Genomic DNA, 22751 nt, shown 5'->3' on the forward strand with positions numbered 1-22751 from the left:
CCCGTAAGTATTGTGTGAGTGTCACCAATTGTGAAAGATTATATGATAGTTGAGTATGTGGACTTGCTAAAAAGCTCTTTTACATTGACTCTTTCCTATGTTATGATAAATTGCAATTGCTTCAATGACCGAGATTGTAGTTTGTTAGTTTTCAATGAAATTTACGATTCATACTTGATAATTGTGATTGAATTATTACTCTAGCATTAGAGATCATATGACAAGAATTATATAAGTTGTTGTTCTAAGAATGATCATGATGCCCTCATGTCCATATTTTATTTTTATTGACACCTTCATCTCTAAACATGTGGACATATTTTTTGATTTCGGCTTTTCGCTTGAGGACAAGCGAGGTCTAAGCTTGGGGGAGTTGATACGTTCATTTTGCATCATGCTTTTATATCGATATTTATTGCATTATGGGCTGTTATTTCACATTATGTCACAATACTTATGGCTATTCTCTCTTATTTTACAAGGTTTACATAAGGAGGGAGAATGCCGGCAGGTGGAGTTCTGGGCTGGAAAAGGAGCAAATATTAGAGACCTATTCTGCACAACTCCAAAAGTCCTGAAACTCCACGAAACACCTTATAATAAATAATGAAAAATCCTCGCCAAAGATGAAGACTAGGGGGCCCACACCCTGCTCACGAGGGTGCCCCCCCCTAGGGCGCGCCCCCTACCTCGTGGTCCCCCTGGTGGCTCTCCGATGACCATCTTCTCCTATATGAAGTCTTTCGTCGAGAAAAAAATAAGAAGCAACCTTTCGGGACAAAACTCCGCCGCCATGAGGTGGAACCTTGGCGGATCCAATCTAGAGCTCCGGCAGAGCTGTTCTGCCAGGGAAACTTCCCTCCCGAAGGGGGAAATCATCGCCATCATCATCACCAACGCTCCTCTCATCGGGAGAGGGAAATCTCCATCAACATCTTCATCAGAACCATCTCATCTCAAAACACTAGTTCATCTCTTGTATCCAATTCTTGTCTCCAAGTCCGGGATTGGTGCTAGTAGTGTTAATTACTCCTTGTAGTTGATGCTAGTTGGTTTAATCGGTGGAAGATCATATGTTCAGATCCTTTATGCATATTAATACCCCTCTGATTATGAACATGAATATGCTTTGTGAGTAGTTACGTTTGTTCCTGAGGACAAGGGAGAAGCCTTGCTATTAGTAGTCATGTGAATTTGGTATTCGTTCGATATTTTGATGAGATGTATGTTGTCTAGACTCTAGTGGTGTTATGTGAACGTCGACTACATAACACTTCACCATTATTTGGGCCTAGAGGCAGGCATTTGGAAGTAATAAGTAGATGATGGGTTGCTAGAGTGACAGAAGCTTAAACCCTAGTTTATGCGTTGCTTCGTAAGGGGCTGATTTGCATCCATATGTTTCATGCTATGGTTAGGTTTACCGTAATACTCTTGTTGTAGTTACGGATGCTTGCAATAGAGGTTAATCATAAGTGGGATGCTTGTTCAAGTAAGAACGGCACCCAAGCACCGGTCCACCCACATGTCAAATAATCAAAGTACCGAACGCGAATCATATGAATGTGATGAAAACTAGCTTGACGATATTCCCATGTGTCCTCGGGAGCGCTTTTCCTTATATAAGAGTTTGTCCAGGCTTGTCCTTTGCTACAAAAAGGATTGGGCCACCTTGCTGCGCTTTATTTACTTTTGTTACTTGTTGCTCGTTACAAATTATCTCATCACAAAACTATCTGTTACCACTTATTTCAGTACTTGCAGAGAATACCTTGCTGAAAACCGTTTATCATTTTCTTCTGCTCCTCGTTGGGTTCGACACTCTTACTTATCGAAAGGACTATGATAGATCCCCTATACTTGTGGGTCATCACTAGTCCCTTCAACCATTATCTCAATGGGTTTTCCCCTAATACCTAAGATCATCCTATTGAACACCTCACCAATGTTGTTCACTACTAAGTCGGTTTTACAGTTGGTGTCCATGTTTCTACAGGAATTGTCTTAAGCCAGACCCAAGCCTCCTCTTTCTTTTCTAATTACTTCCTGCTTCATCAAACCCATTCCTAGTGCAAGAATAAGTTGTTGCATCCATATATTGCTTAAGTTCATCTCCTCTAAATCCAGCACTTTGAAAATTTGCATAAATATGTCTTAAACAATATCTTTGAGGGTAATTTGAAAATACTTGGTGAATGGCATTAAGCATACCCTAGTTATAGAAATGAAAATCCTAATTAAGTTTGCTAGAACTATGTTATGCAACTACAACTGCTAAGTAAAGCATCTGCAATAAAATTCTAATATGGAAAGAATTTAGAACATAAATTACTTCTGCCTGTCTGAAATAATTGTGTATTTTCCATGTTAGAAGGGAGAGAGGTTTTGTGGAATAGTTCGATGTATTGCTTGAGCCTCGTGGGCATATATATAGGAGTACATGATCTACTTGGAGTACAAGACAAGCCAGAATAATTCCTAGTCTATCTTGTGTTTCCTAACTAATCACGATACTCAACATCCCCTCACAGTCACAACGGTAGCGACACAGACGGTGAGACTAGAGAAGAATCCGAAGGCAAGCCGACGATAGTCGTAATAGTCGACGCATCGCGGAGTCGTGGCTGGAGTGGAAACCAACAAGGTTGCTCAAGTAGGCGGTAGCCCTTTGTGTCGTTTGTCGATGTAGCTGAGAGCATGGGTGGTGGAGCCATGGTCAAGGTAGCTGTGCGAAGAATGCCGTGGTCGATGTCGAGTCGGGGTGGCCGGTGTCGAGGAAGTCACCATGAAGCCGCAGGGGCAAGGGGGCGCCGAGTTAGCATGGGCGCAGTGGTGTCAAAGTAGTGGTGCGCCGGGAAGAAGATGTGGTTGACGACGTGTCGCGGCGGGTTTGCCAAGCCCGGGGACACATCATGGACGAAGGCATGCACCGGTGTTGCCAGCACCGGGCATGCGTAGACGGACGAAGACGAAGTTGATGAAGCGTCGACCAGGCTTGCCAGGCCCGGGGACACGTCGTGGATGAAGGCACGCATCGGTGTTGCCAGCATCGGGCATGTGTAGACGAGGGACCTACACGAGTTGTACGCAATGTCGGAGAAGTCGGAGGGGCCAGCAGAGAAGAACTCGATGACGATTGCGGCGTCCATCGGCACGGGGCTGATGTCGCCAACGGTGGTCGGAGTAGACGAAGTGGTCGGGGTAGATGACGGCGACGCTGACGACGGGCTGGTGCTTGGACGAAGACGAAGGGAGTGGACGGGCGGCGGCGACGGCTACGAAGGTAGCGGCGGCGGCCAAAGAAGAGTGGCGGCGGCGGCCTGACGGCGGTGGCGGCGAGGTTAGGAGTGCGGCGACGGTGCTCGAAGTAGGCGAAGAACCCTGAGAGCGTGACGAAGACCGGGGCGGACGGTGGCGTTCCCGCGCAAAGGAAGACGGCGCGGCGCATACCACGGGAAGTCGACGCGCGGGGACGGCGAAGTGGAACCCGGGCCGCGGCACTACAGCCCGAAGGGGCGACGCAGCGACGGTAGGCGGGTCGGGGCGCCGATGGGAAGACCTCGGGGCGGCAGCGGGGACCGCGGGGCGCGACGCAATGTCCTGAACGGGCAGCGCAGCAACGGAACCCGGGTCGGTGCAACCGCGGGAACGACTTAGGGTGGCGGTGTAGACCTCGTGCCACGCTCGCTACGGCCCGTTGTGGCGACGCAGCGGCGGCGCAAGGGTCGGTGCAGCCACGAGACGGCCTGGAGCGGACGGCCTCAGGGCGCCGGGGGACCGCGGGCCGTGGCACTACGGCCCGAAGGGGCGACGCAGCGGTGACGTGGGTCGGTGCAACCGCGGGGACGGCCTCGGGGCGGCGGCGGGGACCGCGTATCGCGACACTACGGCCCAAAGGGGCAACGCAGTGGCGAACCATGGGGCGGCGGCGCTGCGGCCTGATGGGGCGACGCAGCGGCAGCTTGATGCTCGATCGGTGGAGAGGCGCGCTGAACTCGGGGACGATCTTCACGGGACCTGCGAAGACGGGCTAGGTCGGTCGCGCGGCGGAGATGAGGCGGATCGCGACGGCGAGCGGGTGATCAAGCCGATCGCGCGCGAGGTCGGGGACGCCACTCGGTGGAGGCGTGGTGGCGGTGGAGTCCGAGATGAAGCCGGCGACGACGGACGACGTGGGACGTCGTGCAGACGAGCTTGTCAGCACCGGCACCTGGGCTGCCAAAGCAACGCCAACGCCCAGGCAGCGAGGCCCGAGCGACCAACGGAGCAGCAGCGTCTGAGTTGAGGCAGCCGACGAGCCTGACGCAGCCATCCCGACGCAGCCGAGGACGAGGCCGGCGAGGTAGACTGTCGGGCCGCCGTGCCGACGCGGCGGAGGCGGGTGATGTGGATCGATGGGCGGGCCGGTGTCCGAGCGACGACTATGATTGGCCGTCGCATGGCGCGAGGCCGCCAGGTCGGGGCGATGCAGGTGTCCCGGTCGGAGCAGGGGGGTGACGGCTAGCGCAGGGCGACGGGCGGACCGACGCGCGGACGGCAACTGGCCCTGACGGGCCGCCTCTGCGCGCGTGGCCGCTGGTCGGAGGAGAGGCCGGCTGGTCGCACCGGGATCAGAGTAGAGGCGCTCGGGGTCAACGGCGACGATGGACGACGCAAACCGATCAATAATAGATCAGAAAACCAAAAAGAAACCGCACGATCAAGATGACCAGTGGGAGAGAGAAAACCCCGGAGCAAGGCTCGGGGAAAAGACTCTCTAGAGCAGCCGGTCAACACGACCGGCGGATGAACCCTAGATACGGGCGGCGCGGCCCCCGGCGGCGGTCATGGAGGCCGATCGCCCCGGGGGCGGCGCGCGGGTGCGGAAGCGGCGGCGGCTAGGGTTTATGATCGACTTGCGATAGATACCATGTTAGAAGGGAGAGAGGTTTGGTGGAATAGTTCGATGTATTGCTTAAGCCTCGTGGGTATATATATAAGAGTACATGATCTATTTGAAGTATAAGACAAAGCAGAATAATTCCTAGCCTATCTTATGTTTCCTAACTAATCACAATACTCAACATTCCAAATTATCCTGATTCTCCCCCAAAAACCATCTTCAGTGAAGTTAAAAACCAGCATTAAGTAGGAGTGTCCTCCTTCTCCAACTACTCCAAAGGCCAATGGATATATATAATTGTTTTCATCGCTGCTTGTGGCAGCTAAGATTTGTTTCTTCGTAACTTGACCTCTTAAAATCCCCCCTCCCCCAAATCCTCTCAAATACTCTCGTTTTCTTTTGCATAAACTATCTCTAGCTGCAATAGGTTCATTCAAAATTCTCTCCACCTTCATAAAAAAAATTCCATCGGATTGATACCTTTGCTGGCAGCGCCGCCGTACATCATTGACCGCCGCCGCTCACCGTCACGGGTTAGTGTCTAGCGAGTTAGTACAAGTTAATTCCCACTATTCTCCATCTTCCCTGCCAAACAAACAATTAGGCCCCTTCTCCCTCACAATCCAGCTCTGACAGATGGAGTTCAACAACAGATTAATTGCCGGTGACATGAGTGGTAAAAAGATCTCCTGACAAACATGGTATGAATTTTACAGCTCAAACAGAGATAATAGATTGTGTGCTTGATTTGCAGGCCAACTTCCCTCACCCGATGTTTTCGACAATTCTCTGTACACGATAGACATTGGTCAGCATGATTTTACCCTCCAACCTAGCATCCCAGGACATCGAGACTAGCAACCAAAATTCTTTAGCCAGATCTCAGGGACAATACATGTAATTTTGGGTTGTATAGATAGGTGTTAGTATAATATGAAATGATCAAAATAATCAACGCATTTGGCAAACTCCATCACATATGGCACCTGCTCAACTACTTGCAGGACTCAGGGCATCTTCAAGGTGAACCTTCAAACCGTCTGCATACGTCTGGACCGAGGAAGCCATCCAACACGGGCATGTTCGGTCCACCGAGCGGTCCCGGCATACCTCTTCCCGCAAACCCGAGACAAACGTGGGGGGGCTTTGTGTGAGTCTGGACAACAGACACGTAAGACTCCGACAGCCCCGGCCCACCCAAAACCATTCCCGGACCCCGCGCCTCCATCCTTCCTTCTTTCTCTCTTGTCTTCGCCGCCGCTCCACCACCCCGGCCGCCACGAAACACCCCTGCCAGAACTCTACGTCTTCATCACCTCCAGCATTCCAGGCGGGCTCGATCCTGCTTCTCCTCCGTCGTCGTTCAACACATCTCCTCCGACCGCCCCGCCAGGTACCATCCGCTACTGCTATACTCACCATGTCCGGCAACTGTTTGATGATTTTTTTCATCAAAATTTGAGCAAAAAATGGAAGTGTACAGAAAAAAATAGACTTTTTTTCAACAATGAACACTACAATGCTGATCATTCGGGGAAATTTTCATTTTTTGCCGAAGAGATTAAAAAATACTAGGGAAGTACATATTCAGCCCCGGTGTTGTGGCGGCTGACTAGGCAGTCAGCTCTACAAAACTAGTCAAAACCAACCACAAAACTGGTTTGAGGCACACAAGGTTCAAAGTTGGCCGGTTTTGAGAGTTTAGGGCTGTAATGTAGACGGTTTTGGAGTATGAGGTTTCTGAGATTGGCGTTTTGGCACATGGGAGCATATGATCCCACTATTAGGGAAAATCTTATACACAAAAATTTAGCAACAGCGCGGGTTAAAAAAGGGCGCTAGTGCTAGATAGCAGTAGCGGTTCAAAATAAACCGTGCTGCAGATACGATTCTAGCAGTAGCGCGTGTGCCCGTAAAAGCGCTACTACTAATATTCCCATTGCTGGAACGATGGGCTACGCATAGCAGTAGCGGCCTTGCAGGAAGCGCGCTACCGCTAGGGCATGAATAGCAGCGTGTTTCCCTGTAATAGCGCTACTGCTAATGGAAATAAAATAAAATGAAAAACAAATAGAAAAGTAAATGAAAATGAAAGAAACAGAAAAAGGAGAAAGAAAAAAATAAAATGTAAAGCAAAATAAATGAAAAAGCGAAAAAACAGAGAAAGGCTTAGCTGTAGTGTGTGTTAGTAAGAGGCGCTGTACCTAACGCAGCTGCAGCGCGTTTCGAGGACCCCCGCTATTGAAACAGAAAAGGAAATAAAAAAGAGAGAAACTTACATATGTATAGCAGTAGCGCGTTTTGGAAAAAGCGCTATAGCTACCTTAGCTATAGCGCGTTCTGCGAAACGCGCTACCGCTAGTTTTGACTTAACCAAAAAACCGTTTTCCACCCGGCCACCACTTGCCCCCCAAATCTCTCGACCCACCCCGCCGCCGTCTCCCCGATTCGTCGTCGCCCCACTTCGCCGTCGTCTCCTGCCGAGGTCGACGCCCCCGGAGCCACCAGAGCCGTGCGCCGTCGACGCCATCGGAGCCGCCCCCAACGCCATGGAGCCGCGCGGCCTCATCAACGCCACCGGAGCCGCCGTCGACGCCATCGGATCCTCCCTCGCCAGAACTGCCTCCCTCGCCGTCACCGGAGACGCCCCTGCCTCCCTCGCCACCACTGCCTCCCTCGCCACCATCGGAGCCATCCTCTGTAAGCCCCCACCCCTCCTCTCTCTCTCTCATGCATAGGTTAGCTAGTTTAATTATGTTAATTATCTAGGTTAGGGCAAAAATTTAGTTAGGGCTTTGACAGAGAAGTAGTTAGGTTAACTAGTTTAATTAGGTTAATTACCTAGGTTAGTGCAAAAATTTAGTTAGGGCTTTGACAGAGAACTAGTCAGGTTAACTAGTTTGATTAGGTTAATTATCTAGGTTATTTAGGCAAGTTTTATTTTAAAGATGATCCCTTCCTAGACTTTTATTGTTGATTATATCTTTTCATTGAAGTGGTCATGTTGTTTGTGCCCAAGTGGCTTTGTTGTTTCAATGAAGCTGAGTGGCCTATATATATTTTGCGGGAATGTTGATTCATTTCCGTTCCGGTAAGGAGGAGGCTCCATTAGTCGCTGATGTCGTCGCCATGGATGAGGATGAGGACGACGATGGCGCTGCTGAACAGTATGTCTGTACTGGCGCCTCCTCAGGGTTTGAGCGTCATGAGTCGGTGCCTGAATTGCCGTCTCAACATATTATGGACGACCTTCCGGTAGTAAAGAAATTTAGGAAGAGAGCGAGGAAAGGCAAAAAAGCTGTTTATATGATCCAGCCACCTCAGCAGCCTCGGCTTCAGGACCGTATAGATATCCCCGGTGCGGATAAATGGCATATCCCCGGTCAACCAATCCTACCTGCAACAGTGCTACGGGCCAGATTCGGCGATCTAAAGAGACTTCATGACGATGTGCTGCGGGTAGAGAAAGACCTCATCGCCTCGAAAGATCCAGGATACCCACTCTACGTGGTTAACATTTTGCGGCAAATGTCGTACGTCGACAGCTTCCCCGCGGATAAGTTCTTCCTCCGATTCGATTACATATTCGACATGTTTCACATGAAAAAGCTGGATTTTACGTTTGTCCGCCTTTATGCCTTGCACATGAACTACATCATCGGGGTTGAGCAGATATCTCATATCTGTGTCGCTGACCCGTACTACATGCACAAGGGCTTCTTGGGAGTCTGCGCAAATCACCGTGAATACGCGAGGGATTACATCGTCAATTTCATGCTCGCCAATAAGGACAAGGAGGCGATTCTCGTGCCTTATCATCCCGTGTAAGTCATCCGCGCTGCTATCCTTCCTTCGATTTCAATCATTCATTTGCACTGTGGAGGCTAGTTAATTTGAGGACTTATTTTGCGCAGCGGCGGGCGCGCTGTCCTCATCATCCTCTACCCCCGATTCTCCCACGCTCTTTACTTGGACTCGTCGAAGAACATTCACAAAAAGGATTACACCCACATCAAGGATGTTCTCGACAGTGCTATGTTTTACTACCAAGCAAGGGGTGGAGAGGTCAAGGACAAGAAGAGAAGGGGCGGCAGGGTCGCCTTCGGCAATAAGACCGACTTCTGCTGCATCCAGCAACCGAACAATTCTCTTAATGATGGATTCTATGTCCTACACCACATGCTGGAGTATAGACGGGATCACCAGAACCTTCGCATGTCACCTAGATCCGGCGATGCCCATATTCTGCAATGGGCAAAGGACATAGGAGATATCGAGGATCATCGACTTCGAGCTGAGTTCTATAACATCCAGCGCGAACTTGCCCAAATCATCATGAAGGAGGTCGTCAGAAAAATAGGGATGTTCTACGGGGAAGGACAAATGTCGCGGGAAGACGTGCGAACATGGATAGCCTCTCAGCGTCTCGACCTGAAGCCTTTCACTAGGCTCGGGGACTATCTCCCTGACTTGGATGGATGGAACGACATGTTGGAGTGATTGTCGATATATGACAATGTGTCCGTTTAGTCCATACTTTCTGTATGACAAAACTTTGAGTTATGCACGGTGAAACTTTATTTGTGATGTAATTAAACCGTCCTCCTCCTCGACTAGCGAAAATCACTCTAGTTAGGGCATTTTGGGGTACGATGAACTTTGTTATTTATGCTTATGATATGTTGTTTTTATTTTTGCCAAGTCTGTCTCTTTCTGTTGCTCAACTATATATGTTGCATATCATCGACTCATGTGATGATGCGGGTACATAGATCATAGATGGCGAAGAAGTGCTATGCCAGGAGTATATATACGACAAGTGGCCGGAGTGTCAGGCCCTTCCGGTTTCCGAGCGACAGGCAGTAGTTAGTTTAGAGGTTCACGCTAATGCGAAAGAGGGATACGAACTCATGTTCTCAAAGTGATAGCTCTTCTCGCGTATATCATTGTTTAGATGGATGACGATGTATTTGCATATCATTCGAGACTTGTATCGCTATTTTCAAGATGATGACGAGAGACCACTTTGTGTTGGATGATGATTATGATGATGACATGATTTGATGAGACTAATTGTATGTATATGCTATGATTACATTTGTATGTGTATGATATGCTAAAGATTATTGTATAAAGCCTATTCAAATACAAAACAAATACAAAACAAATATGCAGGAAAAAAACTAATAAATAAATTAGTAGTAGCGAGGGGGGAAATTTAGCAGTAGCGCCGCATTGTCAGTAGCGCGTCCCAGCAAACAGCGCTGCAGATAATATCAGTAGCGCTCTTTCCCAAAGAGCGCTACAGCTATTCATGTATAGCAGTAGCGTGGGACAACCGGCGCTACTGCTATACGTTAGCTGTAGCGCCTTATTAGTAGCGCCGGTGCCCGCGCTACCGAGAGGCCCAAAACCCTCGCTGTTGGTAGGCTTTTCCCTAATAGTGTCCTGGATTTTGAAATGTGTTGTAAACATATTTTGAAATGTCTTAAAATTCCGACAAAATGATTCTCGCATACATCTCGACATTCTACTTGTATACAAACTCGTTTCGTGGAGAACCGGTAACCTTTGTGTCACATGCAAAAAAGACAAATTTAGTGTTAAAAAAGGCTTTTCATGAGACATTTTTTTGTCTTTTTTACATGGGGTGTATAAAATATTATCTTTTTCACGAAACTTTGCATGTGCACATGGAATGTTGAGATGTGCGTGTCAAATTTGTGTTTTATTTTATTTTTTGACATTTTGAAATATATTTTTCGATGGCAGGAGCATATGCTACCATGTACCAAAGTGTATTTCCGGTTGTAGATTAAACTAAAGCATGAGTTGAGGGTTGAAATGTGCACTTCTCTCCTTGTTTTTTTTAGTAGTTTGGATTGTTTGCCACATGTGTCACATGGTTCTCTTCTTGTTTTTCATAGTAGTATTTTAGCATTCTTGGTTTCAACTAGTAGTTTATCCCCGCAAAAAAAAAACTAGTGATAGTTTGGCTATTTCTCATAAACAAACGTACAAATGCGAATCAACCTGTGGTTAAGTTGGTTAGGTGGACAGTGGTATTCTCAACCCATCAGGGTTCAAATCCTAGTGCTCGCATTATTCCTGGATTTATTTCAGGATTTCCGGCGATACGCTTTCAGTGGGAGGAGACGTTCCCGTCGACGACGAGGCACCTACGGTGACTTCGTAAATCTCAAGATGATATGCCGGCTCAGTCTCTCGGAGGTGCTCATAGGGGTAGGGTGTGGGTGTGTGCGTTCATAGGGGTGAGTGTATGCGCGTGTATATGAGCGCTTGTGTCTGTACTGATGCTAAAAAAAAACGTACAAATGAGTAGTCTGTATAATTCCATCCTATGTATTCCTCCTCTCCACTGTCTGCATGCAAGTCCGTTGGCAATAATAGCATTGACGACGATCAGCTCTCCATCTCAACGACAATCTTGCCAGTGGCATGGCCATCGATACTGCTCTGCCACGCCTTGCCTGCGTCACTCAACAGGAACCTCGAGTCGATCACCGTCTTCAGCTTGCCTTCCTCGAGCAACCCGACCAAGAACTCCAGGTCTGCCTTGTTGAGGGACAGGAGAAGCTGGGGCACGAGGCGCTTCTTGGAGAATGTCACCCTGTGCAGCACATATGTGAGGATGGCTGACAAGTTCGGGGTGATATCTATCACTCTCCCGGCGTCACTCAGCAACAGCTGGAAAGACGACCAGCTGACACCGACGGTGCAGTGAACCACGCCGTCGTACTTCCGGCCGAAGGGGCTCTGCAGGGTCGCTCCCTCTGGGGTCCTGTAGTCCATCACCTCGTCCGCGCCCAAGCTCTTCACAAGATCCATGTTGCGGGCGCCGCAGGTGGCGGTGACATGAAGGTTCGCCAGCTTCGCAAGCTGCACCGCGTACAGGCCTACACCACCGGAGGCAGCGGTGATCAACACATTCAGAGGCTTGCCGGTGCCGTCAAACTTGGCCCCAATGGACCTCAGCGCCTGGAGCGCAGTGCCTGCAGCAATGGGAAGGCCAGCACCCTCAGCTGCAGAAACCTTAGCTGGCCTTTTGACAGTCAGGTTTGCGGGTGCTACCGCGTACTCTGCAAGTCCACCTCCATTCTGTAATAGCGAAAACATTGTCACATTAATGAGCTTACGGCGATATTTTTTTAAATGAAAAGGATTGTTCTTAAACCTTCTTCTTTCTAAGCGTGAAGATGAAAAACATGGAAAGACGTTGTCATGAGTGAAGTTCACTTACAAGAGAGTTCAACTTGGCGACAACTTGATCACCCGCTGTGAGACCATTCACTCCAGGACCAACATCAACAATTACTCCTGCGACATCAGTCACTGCAGGAAAAGGAGCAGTAGAGATGCAGCTATTACCACATTGTTCGATGAACCGAGTAACATGCGTGCGCACACACATGTGTTATCTTTATCACAACGAAACGGTAAGAAACACTCTAGATAGTTGTTAAAGTGAAGAACCAAATAACATAGTAAGGCCCTGCTTGAAACGCGGGATATGGAAAATACAGGAATAGGAAAGAAAATCACGTGCAAAAGATAAGAATTGAAAACATAGGAAAAACTGCACGTATGCTATTTGGAATGGAGGAATTGGGACATCACAGGAATCCTAATAGCACAGTCAAACACAGCCTTAAGCCCGACCTGTCAGTGAATCTTGCCCACAACTACCATGTACGTGTAACCCCGCAAAAAAAACCTACCATGTACGTGTAGCCAAAGAACATCCTGCAATCACCCTTTCTCCACCACACGTTCTTTCTTACCCCAACCTCATCTTCTCCATGCACGGTTCCTTCTTTTCTCTCTCTGCTAGCTTTTCGTTCAAAATGGCTAGCATCCACACAGTGACACTATGACTCAGGATAGTTACCTGGAATAAAAGGCAGTCTACGAGGCAGCAGAGGCCGCAGGTCCCCTTTCTGTATCTTCCAGTCAAGTGGATTCACGGTTGCAGCTTGTAGTTTCAACAGGACCTCATTCTTCTTTGCTGAAGGGACGGGGACTTCTACATGCTGCAGCTTAGAGAGATTTCAGAATCACATGGTTATAAGTTTTACTGGTTTATCTTCATGAAAGAAAGAAATCTTGATGTTTACTGTTTTTCTTTCTTTTCAAAAAACAAATTCCTTTGACTTGTTTGTTAAGCGGCAAAAGTGTCAAGATGTCAGGCAAATCTCTCTACGCTAAAATAGGGTTCTTGTGAAAAGAATCTCTGTCAACCGATTGACTCACAATCAGTGCTCACACAACTGACTTGCTACGATAAAGGATTTCCCCCCGCTTTATATATAAAGCACCACAACCAGCATACAACGGGCCATACAACAAAGCAAAAGAAAAAGAGTAGAACGGTAAAGATACAAGACACCGGAAGGACCACTAAGTCGGCAAACCCGATCCTAACTACGACACGACTAGGACAGGGCGGAACCCGCGGTCGGAGGAGGCCACGCATCCTTAACTCCGCCGAGGCCAACCAACGTCGAACCACAAGCCGTCTCTACCTCCGAAGAAGGCCTCTGCCCCCTCACCCCGGACCGTAGGGCACAACACCGTCGGCGGGTAAAGCCGCTCACCCGAGCGGAAGGCCGGGCCAACAGGATGCCGGGGAGAGAACTGCAATCACGGCCACCTCACCTCGCACCGCCACAACCCATACTTCATCACCGCCGCAACCCGAATCAACGTCGACCGAAAGCAGCCAAGCAGGAACACCACTGGGGAAGACAACCCTCCACCAGCGAAGCCTCGACCACCCATCCGCCGACCAAAGGTGGCGCCTTCAAGAAGGACAACGACGCCAGAGCGCCATCACCACCCAACCGGAGAGTTTGGGCTTTCGCCCAGGTCGCGGAGGAAGAGGGTGGAGGACAGACCTCGATGGCGCCCCAACAGGAGACGCCGGAGCGCCGGCGGCACCGTGGACGCAGCCGCGGACCAAGGGTTTCCCCCAGTCCAAACCCACCAACCCTCCATCCCCAACCAGCCACGAGCACCAGGCACACGGATGCCCGCCTCGCAGACCGGCGAGGCAAGAAGAAGTGCAGGGGAGGAGGTCGTCGCCATCAGATCCGCTCCAAGGGGCCAACGGGGAGACCCCGGAGCCAGCTCCGTGCCCGCCGCCAGCCCGCCGCCCACGCAGCCAGACATGGCGGCCTTCCGCATCAGCCCCGGCCACCCACCGTAGGGGAGCCGATGCGCCACTCGGCAGCGGCAGCCGCCACAGATCCGGCGCGGCACGAGCAGGAGCCCCCGCCCGCACCCGCGCAAGCACCGCCACCACAGGGCCCTCCGCACAGCCGCCAAGCGTCAGTCCCGCCGCCCCCCGCTCGCCGTCGCGCCCTCTGCCAGCGCTGCGCCACTACCTGTCCTCGCCGGCCCGTGCCAGCCCTCAACAAAGCAGGGGAAGAAACTCCCCGCCGCCGCCGAAGCAAAAGGGCGCCGCCCCTCCGCGCGGGCCTGCGGCGGCGAGGGGAGGGAGGGTGGGAGGGGCCGGAGGTTGGCGGCTAGGGTTTCCCCTCCGCGTCGCTCGCGGGAGCGACCGGAACTAACTTGCTCATCTCAATATTTGGATTTAGAGGTGCTGACTTAGGCGTCAGAAGTTGAGGCCATAAGAACCGTCTCCAATGCTTTTCCAAGCATCCAACTCAGGCATGATCCCTCTTATCTTCTCTTTTCACGTGAGAAGTAAGAGTATAAAATAGTTCTTAGCCGTTGATCCCATTAATTAATGGATTGATTAACTTTTATCTTCTTACCTTACATGTAAAAAAAGAAAGTAAGAGGGACCATGTTAAAATTTGTTAAGTTTTAAATAATAAATTTCTGACTGGCTCACAAATCAGCACTCACCGAATATTTTGAGGATCCAGGAGTTCATGATCACAATACAAAAACTACTACTCTCTACGTCCAAAAATAAATATCTTAACTTTGTTAGTACAAAGTTGTATTAAACTTAAAATACTTATTTTAGACTAAGGGGTATTATTCAGTGCTTTTTCCGAGCACCCAACACCAGGTATGCGCAATCTATTTAACTAATTTCACTGTAACATCTTAACTAGTCCTAAAGCCGAGGATGCAAGAGAAAGAGAGAATATATCTGAGTTAATTACATACAAGTATCATAATTGGGACAGTGCTAGTGGAGTGGTACCACTTTCCGTAATTTTTGCAAGTCAGTTTCAAGCCTAAGGCGCGCGGCTACAGATCGATCTAAACTACATGTAAACACGTATTGACAGTGAAACTGGCCGGTGGGGCCTGTCTACCAGGGGCCCATGTGGCATGTTATTTTGCAGAAAACCCCCTTGCTTTATACTTAATCACACAAATGTCCCTCATGTGCCGAAAAAGACAAAAACAACACGGCCGTGCCAGGATTCAAACTCGAGACAAACCGAATGAAACGCGCGAGCTAACAAGTAAGCCAACAGGCATGATTGCAAAATGGAAGCCAATGTATACTAAAATAATAGAAGCCTGTATTTAGATATAGGCATGTCGCTATTAGCATAAACCAACAAGCTAGACAAGCTAGACTTGTACCGTCGACCTTTCAAAGTCAACATTTTGGTGTTCAGATCAATCTTTCTGTCCACATGATTAATCTTTGACAAAGTGCTGCTCTTCCGTTCTGTTACATATTATAAGAATACAGTGCAATTTTCAATACTAACATGGCATTGTTCTTCTTTTGATTGCTAATATGTCGTCCATACCACCATGGAGGCCTCGGCGTTCTCAACACGGTCAAATTCGCGCGCGCCCTTCATCTACGTTGGTTATGGTTTAAATGGATGGAGCCGTCCAAGATGCGGTTTGACATGAACAACCCTTGCGATGAAGAGGACCGTGATTTCTTTTATGCCTCCACTACTATCACTGTTGGGAACGGGTCCAAGAACTCTTTTTGGGAGGCGCCTTCGGTGCATGGCAGGAAGCCTATTGATGTTGCGCCTCTCATCCACGAGGCTTCCACAAGAAAAAACTGGAAAGTAAGAGACGCTCTCAAGGAAGGATTCTGGATCAACAAAATCAAGATGACTGCCAACTTTTCTAAGACACGCATTTGTCAATTTGTTGAACTTTGGCTTCTAATCTCATATTTCCCTCTTGAGGAGCAAGCAGAGGATGAGATTACTTGGAAGCACGCCAGGAATGGTCAATACTCGTCCGCAACGGCTTACTCCGTGCAATTTCTAGGAAAGGTCCACTCTCCTATGGATCACACGGTTTGGAAGGCCTCAACACCACCCAAGGTGAAATTCTTCGCTTGGCTCGCCATAAGATCAAATCTGGACAGCCGATAAGTTGGCCCGTCATGGATGGCCAAATTGTCATCTCTGCCCCCTACGCAAAAGAGAACAAGAATATGGGCTTCACCTTTTCGTCAAATGTCGATTCACCCAGCGACTATGGAATTTGGTCAATGAGTGGCTACATTTAGAAGATCTGACACAACTACTTGGCACCTCGAGGACTCCATAAAGAAATAGTGGGCAAATGGATCAAGCAAGAGCACCCCTGACCGGAAAGTCATGGCCTCCCTCACCATGCTAATGGGATGGACCATTTGGAACGAATGGAATGCACGGGTCTTTCGACAAAAGAGTATGCCTCCAACAATTTTGCTCAACAACATCAAGAGTGAAGCCATCTTTTGGGTAACCGCCGGGCGAAGAAATTGGGCAACATCATACCGGGAGAGTAACACTTTTTTTTTGTTTTCCAGGTGTAATTCAAACTCTATTCTCCCTTAATAAATATATGAGGCAAAACTTTTGCCTTGGTTTAAAAAAAAAGAATTCTCCACCAAGGGAGAGGCCTAGGAAACAACCAACATAGACTCTACTAGGAGTACTAGCTAATCAAATAGGCAGTGAATCAGCCATATCATCCTTAGCACCAACCTCGATCGCCAACCAGAATACAAAGCAAACTCACAAGCTTCCTTAGCACCAACCTCGATCGCCGACCAGAATACAAAGCAAACTCACAAGCTTCGGCCCTCTTCCCCCGCTATCCCAAATAAAATGAACACGTACAGAACTGCGGATCCGGTAACTCTTAATTACCTTGAGGCTGGCGGCGCCTCCGCCGCAGGCGTCATAAAGCACGGCCCGCATCTTCGCTGGCGTCGTCGTTGGGGTGGTCATGGACAAAGAAGATGGCCAAGAAGCATCGTGAGGGCTGTTTGTGTGTGCTAGCTGATACGGTGGGTTGTTGGTCGGCTCTCTATATGAATTTTGATTTTGCTAACCACATGTCCCGTGCAGTAGTTGGTTGGCTCTCTAGTTCTTATAATGGGGTGCACGTACGGCCTGTGTGTAGATTCCTCGCGTCCGCGTGTGTGTATATAGATCTATATATACACACGCGGACTCGAGGAAGTCTGGGTCTTAACTTTGGGAAATGTTTTACGTTGGCGCGCCGGTCAAACGCTGGGCTGGTCGCACCGCTCGATCGCTCGCGCAGCCCTCGCTGCTAGGCTACTTGCGCGCCACGTGACCGCTCAACCTTATCCTTTTCCATTGTTGTTGACCGCTCAACCTCTCTCCTTTCGCGAGACGCTTCTCTTCCACGGATATGGTTAAAAAGTCTGAACGTTTGACTACAAAGCATTAAACAATTTATTATGTGATCAGTTTACCAATTTCAGGAACAGGTGACGCAAAGGAAATGATTGCACGCGTACTGTCCTCTGTCCTTGCCGGATCAGGAGAAGGTCGTACGTATCACGATGCTCTGGGTATGGTGGGATACTAGGAGCAAATGCAACGCTGGGGAACCAAGGAGAAATGCTACTTCGGTTGTTGAAACTTGAAAGGGTGAGATCTAATGTTGAGTATTTCAAACTGTTTTTTGGGAGGGGCAATCAGCGAAAGAACAGTACTGAAAAATGGCAACCTCCCAGCCATGGTCCATGGAGCTCTCAAGATTAATGTGGATGGAAGTATGAACCAGGAGAATGGGCACGGAGGATGGGGATTTGTCATCCGAGATGATCAAGGGGATCCAGTGAGATCTGCTGCTGGGTACATGAATGCAGTGCTTGATCCTCTCACTGCCGAAGCAACAGCGTGTCTCAAAAGCCTTCAAGCTGCGCAGGATTGGGGAATTGCAAAAGTTGAGGTGGAAACTGAGTCCATCATGCTGGTCCAAGCTCTGAACTCCAGTGAACATGATCCAGCGGCTAATGGAGTACTTTTTAGGGAGACCAAATCTTTTGCTAGTCTAAACTTTAAAAGTGAATTCGGGTTTTTACCCCCTATATTAGCATTTTTTACACTAATTATCCTATTTAGCGAGGTTTCATCCGTTTTACCCCATTTAGCTTATGCCACGATTTACCCTGTTTAACATTTTGCGAGTGTTTTGAACGGCAGTGGTCCCAATTGTCAGGTGCAGCTACATCGACGGTTTTTGCCCGCATAGTTTTCTTTCTGCTGAACCGGTCCTCGCAGCTTCTCTCGACCGGGCCGGCCCGATGGAGGTCGCTTGCGTCGCATCCAACGCACAACGCCTGAGTCGGCTGCATGCCACACTCACCCCCAATTGATTGCATCGCCCGTCTAGGCTTCTAACTGCACGAACCTAGGATTAGGGATTGCGGGGCAGCGGTGGCGGCAACGGCAACGGCGGCGCGATTTCATATCTCCTCGAACAGCTTTGTATGACCGCAACATCAAGGCAAAAAATGACCCAGTAGAATCCGACTCCATTAAGCTCGCTGATGTCGGTGTGGGCGCATCCATGTACGTGATCCCATTAGGTTGTGCTCAATTGCTCTCCTACTTTAGCGACATAGTAGGGACCTCATCAGGCTGTGCTCAGTTGATGGCGGGTCTACGGCGACCGCTAGTCCAACAAATCAGTGAGGTTGGTGAACAAACAAGCCCTCTCAGTCGTACCCCATTTCACATGATTTTGACCATGTCTATCATAGCAATTTGTGTCTCTCAAATTTTCCTGACTCATGCATTGGTTGGTGAGGCGTTTGATTCGGACAGAATTAAGATGCTTATTAAAAGATTATACATGTCACCCTTGGTACATTAATTTAAAGTTTTGTCAACATTTTCAATATTGTCGAAATTCTTTTACTTCTTGGTTCGCGGCAGAATTGTGCGTGTGATTCAAAGGAGGGCGAGCGATGTGTGCCACGAATATTGAAGGCCAGAGTGGTGCGGCCCGACTTACACGTTGTGCGCTGGACGTGAGCGACCTGCACTAGTGTGATCATATTGGGCCAGCCCGATGGGGAGAAGCCGCGAGGACCGGTTGTCAGCCAGATCTCAAGGACAATAAAGGTAATTTTGGGTTGTACAGATAGGGGTTAGTATAATTTAAAATGATCAAAATAATCGACGAATTTGGCAAACTCCATCATGTATGGCACCTGCTCAACTACTTGCAGGACTTATGCAGCATTGGTGCTCGCCGGATGCTAACCGGCCTTCCTCGTGGAGCGTCCCCTAACAGCAATGATCTGGATGAGTATGGCATGGTTGTCTACTACAATAAACTGCTGAACTACAGCTTGGCCCAAGATAGGAAGCCACTGCCGGAGGCGTCCATCGTGTGTGTAAACAAAATTTTTGTTATGCTCAAGCTGTTCAGGCATCGAGAAGCTCATGGCAAGCTCTCTCGGATGTCGACTTTCTACATGAGTTTGTTTGGTTCATAGCCGTATCTGAAATTACAAGTGTCAAGTACTACTAAAAACTGGTTGGGTGATGATTTCAGGGCTGAAGTATGGGACCAAGGCTTGCTGCAGATACGGTGACGGAGTTTCAGGGCTGAAATGTGGGGCCAATCTCGAATGGATGTTCTGAAAAGATCACACTCCAATACAGTAATGGATGTTCTGTAGATACAGTACCACCGAGATTGTGAACAGCAACCTTGCAAGTGCGACAGCCTGCGGCAACCACAAGAATTAGTGGGCTAGGACAGAATCCATGTCATTGCCACCGAGGCATCTGCAGTGATGAGTGACTCCTACTCATCGCATTTCAACCTTTTCAAACTTTGCCAGTCGTAGCACATAGGCTGATTACAACAAGTTTAGTCAGGCACAGCGTCGATCAAACCAAATTATCAACCCTGTCAATGAATCCTCGTAAGCAACACACACAACAATATGGAATATGACCTTGAAGTAAGTTCAGGTCGAATTTTGTTTAGTTTTGCTTGTAATGGAACACCTAACGTGCCCTTGTTTGGTCGAATGGATGGTACTGAAAAGATCAAAGTCAAAATGTACAAAAAAAAAAAAACTATTGCAATCTCTGCAGCTAGTGTCTGACGCGCAAGAGCAATCTGAAAGCAGCAAGCACGGCCAGCAAAACTCCAGCCCAGAAATCAGTCCTAGGTCGAGATCACTCACCAAATGTAAACATCCAATCAAAGAAAATACTATGGGCAATCAACGTGAACTCCGAAATTAAAATGAATTGCATCACCTCCATTGCAATTTTCGAGCCGGTAATCAACATCACCAGACTGACAGGACGGAACAAATCCTAATAACAACTCGAAGCACGACTAGACTAGACTAACAGAGCAGAACAAATCCCTCGGCGGGGTCAACCGAGAAGGAAAACCGGCGGCAGGCGTGACGCGGAGGCAGAGAGGCCTAGGCGCGCTCCCCACGGATGCGGCGGGCGAGCTGGATGTCCTTGGGCATGATGGTGACGCGCTTGGCGTGGATGGCGCAGAGGTTGGTGTCCTCGAACAGGCCCACCAGGTACGCCTCGGAGGCCTCCTGGAGCGCCGACACGGCGGAGCTCTGGAACCGGAGGTCCGTCTTGAAGTCCTGCGCGATCTCCCGCACCAGGCGCTGGAAGGGGAGCTTGCGGATGAGCAGCTCCGTGCTCTTCTGGTACTTGCGGATCTCGCGCAGCGCGACGGTGCCCGGGCGGAACCGGTGCGGCTTCTTCACGCCGCCAGTGGCCGGCGCCGACTTGCGCGCCGCCTTGGTGGCCAGCTGCTTCCGCGGCGCCTTGCCGCCCGTCGACTTGCGCGCCGTCTGCTTCGTGCGGGCCATCGGTGCCGCGCGTGGGTCGCCGGGGGACTGCGGTGGCGGATTCTTGGGAGGGTGGGAGAGGGGCGGCGGTGTGGCTGGCTGAGTTGTGAGGGTTCGTGGGGAACGGCGGGGAGTTTAAGTAGCAGGGGTGGGAATTTGGGGATGGCGCGCGCGGGTGGGAGATTTGGAGCGGAAATTTTTGGGTTTGGGAGGGATGAAGGCGCTACGAAGGGAGGGGCGCGCGGGGCTGGGTGAGACGTTGGATCAGGGGTGGATGGACGGTGCAGATGCGATTGTGCGGGTTGGCCACGGATCGTGATCCGTGGCAGTACTAGCATTTTGGCTTCCCTAGCACTGTATGTTGCTGATTCGCAACTGAATTTCACTCATGTTTTGTACCATCTTGTATGTGCCCCGATGAAGAAAACCACTTACTGAAAATCGCTTGTGTAGGAGTTGTTATTACAAAATTGATCAATGGAGTGCTAATGATTGTTGGTGCATTATTGTTTTTAGCATTTAATCTTAGGCATCTCCAACGCGGACCCTCAAACCTCCTGCGCCCGTCCGGACCGAGCGGTCCCGTATTTGTCCGCGGACTAGTCTAGGTGTCCGTTTTCCCGTCACGTGGGACTCTGACACCCTCGGCCCCCAACCCCCCAAAACTGAGGCGGAGCCGTGCATTTGGAGCTGGCCGCATTGTTTCCGCGGCAAAACTGTAACGCCCGACTAGTTAAGCTACAGTAACCACACATGAATGGTGCCTTGTGATCATGATTAATTTTGTAAACTTCATCCTGATCCAAACCGAACTCGAATTCATATTCAAATGCAAGTCAAATTATTAAATTTTCAAATAATAAAAGAAAAATGTAGGCTGGGTTGAGAATATTCCCTAACTATTTCTCATAAATTACCCAACACTTTATGAATTAATAAAATGACCCTAACCTTTTAAAACAGATTTAACAACGATTAAATTTATAGTTTCAATTTAGATAAATATCCAACCTTTTCAAAATAAGTTGTAACTTTGTGTACTGCTTTAGAATGTTGCCTAGTAATTTTGTGCTAAGTGGCACATTTGACAAAGTTTGTTTGGTAGCTAAAATAAATAGAAAACAATAGAAGAAAATGCAAAAGAAAAATTAGAAAGAGGAAGAGAGCCCCCTTTTCCTCACTCGGCCTTGGCCCAGCTGGCCGAAACCAGTCCAGCGGCCCACCCGATACCCCTGCATAACCCCCCACGCACCAACCCTAGCCCGATCCACAACCACCCCCACTCTCCCTCGTTCCTTCTCGCGCCGTCACCCACGAAGCACACACACACACACGCATACACACGGGGGAGGGGCGCCCCTGTTCGCTCCCCTCCTCTCGGAGCACCCGCGCCCGAGGACAGTCGCTGCCCGCCGACGCCGAGCGCCGCCCTCTGGCCTCCTCCTCGCAGCTTTCTTCCTCTCGCGCCTCCACGCCCTCCTCCTCGCCGGAAACGCCGCGAGCCTGGAGCCGCTCGACCCCGATGCCGCCACCTTCCCCGAACGACGCCGCCCCGTGTTGGACTCCCTCCTCCGGCCGCCGCACGCCGCCACCAACTCAGGCCACCCCGAGCCTCCGGAGCACACTGCCTTGTCCCCTACACCCGCAGTGAGCCCCGATCTCCTCCTCTGTCGCACGCCCGAACCCGCTCTTCCCAACGCCGCGCCCGTGGTTGCCGCGGACCGCTAGCCCCGTGCCCGCGCGCCCACAGCCGCGCCGGCCCCGGACGTTCCCTGCTGCGCTGCTGCTGCCGTCGAA

The 22751-nt window shown here is 49.7% G+C and overlaps 2 protein-coding genes across 2 annotated transcripts; both read right to left on the reverse strand.

The window, feature by feature from the left end:
• Positions 1 to 11149: 11149 nt before the first annotated feature.
• LOC119331386 (chloroplast envelope quinone oxidoreductase homolog) lies at positions 11150 to 17250 on the reverse strand. The gene is made up of 4 exons (XM_037604543.1): positions 17002 to 17250; positions 12792 to 12933; positions 12144 to 12235; positions 11150 to 12001 (listed from the first exon to the last, which is right to left on the reverse strand). Exons 1-4 carry the CDS (start codon positions 17080 to 17082, stop codon positions 11306 to 11308), a joined length of 1011 nt encoding a protein of 336 aa, XP_037460440.1. The 5' UTR covers positions 17083 to 17250; the 3' UTR covers positions 11150 to 11305.
• A 3110-nt stretch (positions 17251 to 20360) lies between these two features.
• On the reverse strand, positions 20361 to 21069 carry LOC119333136 (histone H3.2-like). Its single transcript, XM_037606142.1, has one exon. It carries the CDS (start codon positions 20973 to 20975, stop codon positions 20565 to 20567), a length of 411 nt encoding a protein of 136 aa, XP_037462039.1. The 5' UTR covers positions 20976 to 21069; the 3' UTR covers positions 20361 to 20564.
• Between the last annotated feature and the right edge of the window lie 1682 nt (positions 21070 to 22751).

Source organism: Triticum dicoccoides, chromosome 7A (genome assembly GCF_002162155.2).
Source record: "Triticum dicoccoides isolate Atlit2015 ecotype Zavitan chromosome 7A, WEW_v2.0, whole genome shotgun sequence".
Classification (NCBI taxonomy): Eukaryota; Viridiplantae; Streptophyta; class Magnoliopsida; order Poales; family Poaceae; genus Triticum; species Triticum dicoccoides.